The sequence below is a fragment of the Salpingoeca rosetta genome (genome assembly GCF_000188695.1).
Source record: "Salpingoeca rosetta unplaced genomic scaffold supercont1.23, whole genome shotgun sequence".
In the NCBI taxonomy this organism is placed as follows: Eukaryota; class Choanoflagellata; order Craspedida; family Salpingoecidae; genus Salpingoeca; species Salpingoeca rosetta.
The window spans coordinates 709,619-719,618 of NW_004754911.1; the positions used below are offsets into that span (position 1 = coordinate 709,619).

At 55.2% G+C, this 10,000-nt stretch overlaps 3 protein-coding genes across 3 annotated transcripts in view; 1 reads left to right on the forward strand and 2 right to left on the reverse strand.

Annotated features, from left to right (window-relative positions):
* PTSG_08420 (uncharacterized protein) overlaps positions 1-1,569 on the reverse strand; it is a 2,635-nt gene extending 1,066 nt beyond the window's left edge. The window contains exons 1-4 of the mRNA XM_004990613.1: positions 1,344-1,569; positions 708-1,052; positions 440-496; positions 140-277 (exon numbers count right to left, since the gene is read on the reverse strand). Of these exons, the coding sequence (XP_004990670.1) occupies positions 140-277; positions 440-496; positions 708-853 (341 nt within the window). The 5' untranslated portion in view covers positions 854-1,052; positions 1,344-1,569. The remainder of the gene's footprint in view (positions 1-139; positions 278-439; positions 497-707; positions 1,053-1,343) is intronic.
* Positions 1,570-1,794: 225 nt separating this feature from the next.
* Positions 1,795-7,922, forward strand: PTSG_08421 (coatomer; the record flags this gene model as incomplete). The annotated part of the gene is made up of 17 exons (XM_004990614.1): positions 1,795-1,831; positions 2,033-2,138; positions 2,411-2,627; positions 2,945-3,061; positions 3,354-3,477; positions 3,681-4,066; positions 4,271-4,363; positions 4,562-4,837; positions 5,031-5,309; positions 5,578-5,699; positions 5,907-6,036; positions 6,251-6,515; positions 6,741-6,866; positions 7,068-7,134; positions 7,305-7,392; positions 7,568-7,654; positions 7,827-7,922. 17 exons carry the CDS (start codon positions 1,795-1,797, stop codon positions 7,920-7,922), a joined length of 2,616 nt encoding a protein of 871 aa, XP_004990671.1.
* A 335-nt stretch (positions 7,923-8,257) lies between these two features.
* Positions 8,258-10,000, reverse strand: part of PTSG_08422 (uncharacterized protein) — a 1,964-nt gene continuing 221 nt past the window's right edge. Inside the window, exons 1-2 of the mRNA XM_004990615.1 lie at positions 9,728-10,000; positions 8,258-9,422 (exon numbers count right to left, since the gene is read on the reverse strand). The exon at positions 9,728-10,000 is cut by the window's right edge and continues 221 nt beyond it. Coding sequence (XP_004990672.1) covers positions 8,414-9,422; positions 9,728-10,000 — 1,282 coding nt within the window. The 3' untranslated portion in view covers positions 8,258-8,413. The remainder of the gene's footprint in view (positions 9,423-9,727) is intronic.

The following is a 10,000-nucleotide window of genomic DNA, read 5'->3' on the forward strand; positions in this document are numbered from 1 at the left end:
GTATGTGTGTGTGTGTGCGTGTTCTTTACTTTGTGAGCTTACTTGCATAAAGTGTGAATGAAATGGAACACAACACAACGACAAAGGACACAATCGACAAAACACAAGCTGTTTTGGACAAGCCAGCACACTCATGTACAAAAGGAAATCGTGCACCACCTGTGCGAGATCGCGACTGAGGCCGCGGGGATTGCGGGAGATGTACTCGTGCAGATCCATTGCCATGGCCTCAAACACAAGATAGAACGACCCGCTCGCATGGAAGAGATGGCGCAGCCTGCAGCAATCATCACACACACACACGCATATGTGAGTGACACACCCGAAACTGTGTGCATGTTGGAGACAAATCATCAACACACATATGCACACACACAAACACACACATATGCACAAACACACACACACACATATGTGCACACAATTCAAAGGGGCGTACTGCACGATGTTGGGGTGCTGGAGGCTCTTCAGCATGGATATCTCGCGGACGAGGAAACTGCACGCAGCGGTGTTGGGTGTTGAGGTGAGTGAACCAATACCTTCGCGTGATGGATGGATTGAAGCATGATCGATAGCATGGCAAACAAAGTATCGTTCGGCCATGCACAAACCACCACAACCAAGCACGGCAGAAACCATCAACACAACAGCAACCCAATTCCTGCAACCAACCAACCAACCAACCAACCCACCAACCAACGACTGACCATGGCAATGATTCGGCGAGACCCGTGACAATCTTGATGGCGACAGGGCAAGGCGGATTGGCTCCAATGTCGTCTGCCTTGTACACGGTGCCATATGTGCCTCTGCCGATGCGCACAAGGTTTTGATACCGCTCCAAGTTGTCCATCGCCGGGTGTGGAAGGGGGGGGGGTTCGAGTGCACTCCAAAGGACGAGGGCGATGAGGACGAGGACAATGCAGTAAGTGGCAGGCGAGGGAAACCAATTCTGCGACGTGGGAGATGGGTCTGAGGTGGTGGGAAAAGGAACGACTGGACTACTCTGATGGTGGCCTATCCGAATGAGCAAAAAGCTTACCACTCAGCCCCTGAGCAAGCCAACAGGTGAGTAAGCAAGCAAGCACGCCAGTGAGTGTGATTGTGACGTGATGAGCAGGAGCAGCGAGCAGACAGTCAAAACCAACAACAAGAGCAAGAAGAGAGAGGTGGCGATTGTCCTCTTTGAAAAAAACACCCATAGGAATGCCACGCACTCACCCACAAGCAAGTGTGTGTGTGTGTGTGTGTGTGTGTGTGTGTGCTTGATGGTGTTCACTGACCCGACAACGCAAGGAAGCAAGAAGGCGGACACGCGCATATGAAACCAAAGAACGACTCACCCAATCAACGAATCACGCTCACGCGCAACCCAAGCTCTTTGACCAACCACCCACAACACAACACAACCAACCAATGAAAGAAGGGCAAAAAAGCAAAGCAGAAGAAGATGCGCCACCACAACACGGACACGACGCGAACACAACACTGATTTGGGTCGATTCGCGTTGGTGCGCGCACTGTCCTGCGTCTGTCGAAAGTTGTGGGTAATCTTAAGCGGATCCTCCACAACCACCTCGAAAATAAAAATAGTGAAAATTCTCGGCCTCCACTCTGCTGCCAACTCTCCTCTTCTTCTTCGCTGCTTCCAACAACCAACCTCTTGCTTGCTTGCTTGCTGTGGTGGAACGACCCCGCACACACGACTGCCTCTGCTGTTGCCTCTGTTGTTGTCTCTGTTGTTTGCTTGTGGACCATTGTTGTGTTCTGTGAGAGTGTTCAGCCAGAGCCAACATGTCTGAAGCCAAGTACTTTACTACCGCCAAGAAAGGTGCGTGTTGTGGGTTTGTGTATATGTTTTGTGTGTGTGTGTGTGTGTTGTGGACATGGATGTGGGTGTGAGCCTTTGCCCGTCTTGCTTGCTTGCGTGAACTGTCTTGCCTGCTTGTTTGCTTGCTTGCTGTTGCTTGTTTGTTAGCGCAGGTGCCTCACTCAAAGCATCACGCATCAATCAACGCTTTGCCTGAGCTAGGCGAGCTGCTTGAGTTGAAGCAGCAGCTCAACAGCGCCAAGAAGTCTGAGAAGCGTGATGCCGTCAAGAAGGTCATTGCCAGCATGACTGTTGGCAAAGACGTCAGGTCAGTCCCAACAGCAATGATGTGTGTGTGTGTGTGTGTGTGTCCGTGTGTCCGTGTCTGTGTCTGTGTCTGTGCGTGTCTGTTTGCATGCAAGTTGCTACTGGCCCCATGGTCATGGACTGCCTGTGCTTCTGTTTTGTTTGTTTTGTTGTTTTGCTCGTTTGTGAGCTTGTTTGTTTTGTTTGTCTTGCTGCACTGCAACTGCCAGGTTATTGTTGTTGGTGCTCACTCTCCCCATTTCATGCATTGTCCTTTGCTCTCGTCCACGATAGCTCGCTGTTCTCGGATGTGGTCAACTGCATGCAGACAGACAACCTTGAGCTGAAGAAGCTCGTGTACCTGTACCTCATGAGCTACGCCAAGACCCAGCCAGACCTCGCCCTCATGGCCGTCAACACCTTTGTCAAGGACTGCAGCGACCCCAACCCGCTCATCCGTGCCCTCGCCGTGCGCACCATGGGCTGCATCCGCGTTGACCGCATCACAGAGGTTTGTCTTTCCACATCTGTGTGTGTGAGTGTGCGTCTGTTTTTATCTGTCCATGTTTGCGTTGCATCTGTGTGTGTGTGTGTCTGTCTGTCTGTGTCTGTGTGTGTGTGTCTGTGTGTCTCTGTCTATCTGCCTGTCTGTCTGTCTGTCTGTCGGACAACTGTCACTCCCTTTCTTAGCGCTCCTTCTGTGTCTCCGTGTCAGTGTGTATGTGGCAATTGCTGCTGCGCGCTCTGCCTCAACTTACCATCCCCTTCCCCTTCCCCCTCTCCTCCCCCAAAACCATATCTTTCCGCCACCGCCACCGCCACCGCCAGTACCTCTGCGACCCGCTCCGCAAGACCCTCAAGGATGACGACCCGTATGTGCGCAAGACCGCCGCCGTCTGCGTCGCAAAGCTCTACGACATCGACCCAGAACTCGTCATGGAGCAGGTGGGCACGGTTGTGCTTGCGTGTGTGTCTGTGTCTGTGTGTATGTGTGTCTGTGTGTCTGTGTGTGTTTGTCTTGTGCGTTGTGTCTCTGCGTGTCTTGTATGTGTCTGCCTGTCTGCCTGTCTGTCGATCTCGTCTCTCGGTGGGGGCTTCTGCTTCTGTCCTTTCCTCTTCTTGAATCCCAACACACTCCAACCCCCCCCCCTCGTCTCAACCCCGCTCACTCTCGCCTTTACATCTTTGTTTGTTCCGCGCGCTTGCACGCTTTGGTGTCCACGCGACACGAGTGCAGGGCTTCATTGACGCGCTGACAGACCTGCTGTCAGACCCAAATGGCAATGGTCGTCGCAAACGCCGTCGCCGCCCTCTCGGAGATCGACGAATACTCCCGCAGTGCGTTCCCTCCCTGCACACTGGTCTTGATGTTTGTTGTGTGTGTGTGTGTGTGTGTGTGTGTGTGTGTGTGTGTGTGTGTGTGTGCGTGTGTGTCTGTGTGTGTGTGTGTGTCTGTGTGTGTGTGTGTGCACTGCCACATTCGTGACCGCTTTCGCATGTTTGCTCTTCCACTCAACCAAACTTCCACCCCTCCCCACCCCCACCTCAACCTCCGTTTTCCCAGCTGGCCCCGTGTTTGACCTCAACCCCGGCACGGTGTCCAAGCTGCTGACTGCGCTCAACGAGTGCACGGAGTGGGGCCAAGTCTTCATCCTGGACTCGCTCGCCCTGTACGACCCGGAGGACGACAGGGAGCGGCAGAGCATGTGCGAGCGCATCACCCCACGCCTGCAGCACGTCAACGCCGCTGTTGTGCTCAGCGCCATCAAGGTGCTCATGAAGAACATTGAGTACCTGCGCGACACGGACGTGAAGGCGAGCCTGTACAAGAAGCTTGCGCCGCCGCTGGTGACGCTGCTCAGCTCTGAGGCGGAGGTGCAATACGTTGCGCTCAGGAACATCAACCTCATTGTGCAGAAGAAGCCAGACATCCTCGCCGGTCACATGAAGGTGCCGTTGGTGCTGAGGGGTGTATCTGTGTCTGTCTGTGACTGTGTGTGTGTGTGTGTGTCTATCTGTCTGTGACTGTCTGTGACTGTCTGTGACTGACTGACTGTCTGTGACTGACTGTCTGTGTGTGTGTCCTCTGCCCTTCAACCCCACACGCGTGCCAATTCTTCATGCACCTCACGGTTCTTCGCCCCGCTACCACAGGTGTTCTTTGTGAAGTACAACGACCCCGTGTACGTGAAGATGGAGAAGCTCGACATCATGATCCGCCTCGCCACTCCAGACAGCATCCAGCAGGTGCCGTGTTGATGATGATCATGATGATCATGGTGATCATGTGATGGTCATGTGATGATCATGATGATCATGATGGTGATTGTGATTGTGTCAGCTATCGTCACCAACAGTTGATTTGAAGGGATGAGCACTCGCGCCGCTCGCTCGTTTGCTCATCTTAACACTCCACTTCCCTGACCCCCACCCGCTACCTTGCAGGTGCTGGCTGAGCTGAAGGAGTACGCGACTGAGGTTGACGTGGACTTTGTGCGCAAGTCTGTGCGGGCAATTGGCCGCTGCGCCATCAAGGTGGAGGGCTCTGCACAGCGCTGTGTCGACACGCTGCTTGAGCTCATCAAGACCAAGGTCAACTACGTCGTGCAGGAGGCAATTGTTGTCATCAAGGACATTTTCCGCAAGTACCCCAACAAGTACGAGAGCATCATCGCCACCCTCTGCGAAAACCTTGACACCCTCGACGAACCAGAGGCAAAGGTGCGTGTGTCTCTGCGTCTCTGCGTGTCTGTGTGTGTGTGCGTACCTGAGTCTCTGTGTGTGAGTGTTTATGTGTGCGTGTGCATACCTGTGCTGTGCACTTCACCGTTATTCCGTCACTTCCCTTTCCGACGCTCGCTCGTTGCCTCACCACCACCCTTGCCCGTCTTGCCCTCAACCTCACGGCCACCAGGCTGCGATGATCTGGATTGTGGGCGAGTACGCCGAGCGCATCGACAACGCCGACGAGCTGCTCGAGTCCTTCCTCGACAACTTCAGCGAGGAAAATCCGTTGGTGCAGCTGCAACTTCTCACCGCCATTGTCAAGCTGTTCCTCAAGCGGCCGACGGGCACGCAGGAGCTGGTGCAGCGCGTGCTTGGTCTCGCCACGCAGGAGTCTGACAACCCGGACCTGCGCGACCGCGGGTACATCTACTGGCGCCTCCTCCTCACAGACCCGGCGGCAGCAAAGGTGACATGCAGGCACACTGGGTGGTGTTCATGTGCGATGCTTGTTGTTCTTGTTCTTGTTCTTGTTCTTGTTCTTGTTCTTGTTCTTGTTCTTGCTCTTGCTCGTGTTCCTGATGCTGCTCTTGTTGCTGATGCTGTTCTTGTTCTTGATCTTGTTCTTGTTCTTGATCTTGTTCTTGCGGTTGCTCCCTTGCCACATTTGCCTTACCTCACCAACCACCCGTCAAACCCCCTCTCCATCGTCGACCCCACGCCCCCGTCCTCTTCAGTCTGTTGTGCTGTGCGAGCGGCCCCTCATCTCGGAGGAGACGGATCTGCTCGAGCCCTCGCTCCTGGACGAGCTCATCTGCCACATCTCCTCCCTCGCATCCGTCTTCCACAAACCGCCAAAGTACCCGCACGCGCTGATCACCTGCTTCCACTGCCTGTGTCTGTGTCTGTGTCCGTGTCTGTGTGTCTGTGTCTGTGTGTGCGTGTGTTTCGTGCGTATCCCGTGTGCGTTTCATGTGCATCTCGTGTTTGACCATGAACTTTTGCCTCCTTTCACGCTCCTTGACACGCCCCTCCTCGCTACCACCATCACCATCGTCACTGCCAGCACGTTCATTGAGGGCCGGGTCCCTGGTCGCCGCGTTGCGCCTGCCGTCCTGTTTGAGGAAGAGGAGGAGCAGCAGCAGCCGCAGCAGCAGCCAGTTGATCTTCTCGGAGGCGCTCTTGACGACGTCAAGGTAGCGCCACTCGCGACAAAACACGTCATCAATGGCCACTACACACCCAGCATGCTCGATGGCTCGTTGTGTGTTTTGTGAATGATCCCTGTTTTGGTCGCCCACATCACGTCACATCACATCACGCCACGTCAGCTTTACATCACATCTCATCCTTTGCCACCACGCACTTTTGCCACCGTCACCACCACCACCACCCGCCCAACCCCAACAGGTGTCGACGACTGGCTTTGTGCTTCCGAAGACGCTGTGGCTGGACGCGTCTGCGGGCAAGGGGCTCGAGATCAACGGCACGCTCGCCCGCCGTGAGGGGCACATGTACATGGACATGACGTTCACCAACACCACGGCGCAGGCCATGGGCGACTTTGCCATCCAGTTCAACAAGAACAGCTTTGGGCTTGCCCCTGCTGCTGCGCTCAGCGTGCCCACACTCGCGCCCTCGGCCTCCCACGACACTTCCCTCCCGCTCAACAACCGTGCGTGCACCTCACCACTGTCTTTGTGTGTGTGTCTGTGTGCGAGTGTGTGTGCGAGTGTGTGTGTCTGTGTGTGTCTGTGTGTGTCTGTGTCTGTGTCTGTGAGGGAGGAACTCGGGATGAAAACACCCGTGTCGTGTGACGTGTAACATGTGTCTGATATCAACAGCGCATGCATGTCCTCACGGAAGTTGACTCCATCATCACACCCACCATCACCATCAGTGGGTGCTGTGCAGAAGATGGACCCGCTGCCCAAGCTGCAGATTGCAGTGAAGACCTCTGTCGACGTTGTCTACTTCTCGGTCATGGTCCCGTTCCACGTCCTCTTTACAGAGGATGGCAAGCTCGGTCAGTTGTTGCTCTGTGTGTGTGTGTGGGGGGGGTGTTGGGGGTGTTGGGGGCGTGTGGGCGTGTGGGCATATGCTTGTGTGTGTGTGTGTGTGTGTGTGTGTGTGTGTGTGTGTGTGTGTGTGTGTGTGTGTGTGTGCTGCCAACAACCACCTGCGCGCCTCTCTCCATCTCCTCACAAGTGGTTGAAAAATTATGCAGAGCGTGGCGACTACCTGCGCCTATGGAAGGACATTGAGGATTCACAGGAGAGCATCAGCACAGTCCAGTACGTACATGTGTACATGTCTGCCGGTCCCAATGAATTTCCTTCACTGCTCTTTGCTCAACGTTGCATGCTTCCTCCCACCACGCTGCATCGGCGCATCCTCCCACCACATACTCACCACCACCACTGTGACCCCTCTGCTTGGCTGCTACGTGGCGTGGCGTCCACAGCGGTGTGACACAGGCGACAGATGTTGTCCTCAAGCGCCTGGAGGCCTCAAACGTCTTCTCCGTCGCCCGACGAAACGTCAACGACCAGGTGTGTGTGTGTGTGTGTATCTGTCTCTGTCTGTGGGATGCGATTGCTGCTCTTGTTCTTGTTGCTTGTCCTTCCTTTCCCTTCTGTATTCTGTGCGCGCCAATCAACAAGCCCCGCTCAATCATGCATGTGCTTGCCCCCTCCCGCCCTATGCGTTGCCCGCGTGCGTTCGCAGGAGCTGTGCTACATGTCGCTCAAGTTTGTCAACAACGTCGTTGCGCTCGTTGAGCTCACCTTCACACCAGGATCATCCAGTGTCAAGGTAATGACTGGGATACATACAACTCACGTTGCCACAGATGCGCACCATGCGAACTGCTGTTAGATACGCTGCGTTGCCTTGCCAGCAGACTTGCGTACTCACGTTTACATCACACACACAACACACAACACACAACACACAACACACACACACCTGCCCACGTGCGATGCAGGTTGCGATCCGGTCGAAGATTACGGATGTGATTCGCGGACTGCAGGACACGTTGGAGACGCTGCTCACGGGCGGTCCCAGCGCATCAGAGTGCTGATGTGCTCGCAGTTGTTGACAGTTGCGTGGATGTGCGTGTGTGTGTGTGTGTGTGTGTGTTGTCGTCGTCTTTTTGCCTGCATTGTGCGGGCCGTGTTGTGTTGTTGAAGGCATCTTAGTGCTTTGATGGAGTGTACAACCTCATGTGCACGTGCATGTGCACCAAGCATGGTTCTCGCTCTGTCTCTCGTGCGTTGCTGTTTTTTCGTTTGTGTGGGTGGCGTCATTGTGCCCCCTCCCCTTTCCTCTCGTCTTGTGTTGTTCATCAAGAAATGAAAGTGAAATCTAGTGTCACAACAGTGGCGAAGCGCGTACGCTCGCGCCAGTGCAACGTTATCGTGTAACAATATCAGCAACCTGATCGGCTGCAACACACAAGACACAAAGGACACTCAACATGCATACACACGCACATATACAATAGACACACGCTAAACACAAACACACATACATGCATGCAAGTAAACATACACACGCCACATGCACGCGTGCTTATGGCCAGCCAAGCAGCCTGCCGTGTGTTGGGTCGTTCCATGTCTGCAGCGGGTGCGATTTCCTTCTCGCCTCCAGCACGGGCGGCAACTCATGACACACCTCAGAGGTGCTGCTGCGACTTTGGGCGGCGGCACACGCGCGCTTCAAGTTGTACAGCACCATGGTATCAACATACGCAAACGCTGTCGTTCCATTCGCACCACTCACGCCATTCGCACCATGCAGCGGTGCACGATCAAGCAGGGTGGTCCCTGTGCGAATCGTGCCATCGGTGTCCACGGCGTCAATGTAGATGGCGTTGGGCAGCGCGAGGTTGTGCGTGATGACAGCGTCCAGGATGCGCTGGTTGTAGTAGTTGGTGAGCAAGGAGATGTCCATAAGGGTTGGCGGGCACCATGCCGTGAGCCCCGGGATGGCAAACACAGCGGCGCACTTGGCCGTTGCGTTGTCGCGGTGGGCGATCTTGGGCAAGAAGTGCAGCAGTGCAGCCATCTCCAGCTGCTGCAAGGGGGCGCCAGCAGCCATGGACTGCAGGTACAGCCGGTTCTGCTGCTTGTCGTTGCGCTTGATGTTGTCTGCGTCGGCGAACCGGGCCATGAGCGTGTGGAAGGTGGCGTTCTCGCTCTGCACGGAGTCGCCGAGCTGGTTGTCGATGAGGCATGCGTCAATGGCTCGCGTGCTGTTGTTGGTGAAGCGTGCATAGTCCGACGCATACACGACGACGCGTTGGTGACGCGCACGCATGTCATTGATGGTCGTCTCGTTCAGCAGCCCGTGCGCTTCGTCGAAGAGAAGGTCGCCAAACAGGGCCTCCACCTGACTCCAAAACGCGACTTTGATGGGGTCGGGCACGTTTGGATATTGGTCGTTGCCTTTGGCACACGTGTTACCGTGCCGCGACAGCCATAGCACGAGCATTTCGCCCGGGTGGGCGTCCAGCCACGTCTTGGCCTCTCGCAGGTATGTCATCGCCTTGTTGTTGGTTTCCAGCATGTGCAAGCAGTACCTGTGACGATGAATCGTTGTGTGAGATGAACGTGGAGGTGTAAGCAGGCAAATTGATTGGGTGTCTGTGTGTTTGTGTGAGCGGGGGGAGGGGTGTGCAAACAGGCGAGAGATATGCCGAGGGCCAAGCCAACGCTTGCGCACGATGAATAGAGCGCGTGAACACAACCATGTGCAGAAACACACACAGTAGGCGACTGTAAATCCACGTGTACATGTTCTCCAACTACACATGTGCACGCATGCACACACACACACACACACACACACACACACACACACACACACACACACACACACACACACCAGTCGTGGGTGGCTGACGCGGTGTTGTTTGGACCGCTGGTGTACATGATACGAAAGTCGATGAATCGAATGCCGTTGTCCAGCTGCTGCGTCATGCTGAGGCCCTGCGTCCTGCTCTGATTCTTGATGAAGTGACCGGGAGCAAAGTCGTGAAACTCGTGCAGCACCCACGCAATGGGCGGTGGCAGGTCGTTCGAGCCATCGGACACGGTTGTGGACAAGTCCCAGGTCATGGAGTCGTGCGTGCCTGGCAGCGAGAGATCCAACAGGCTC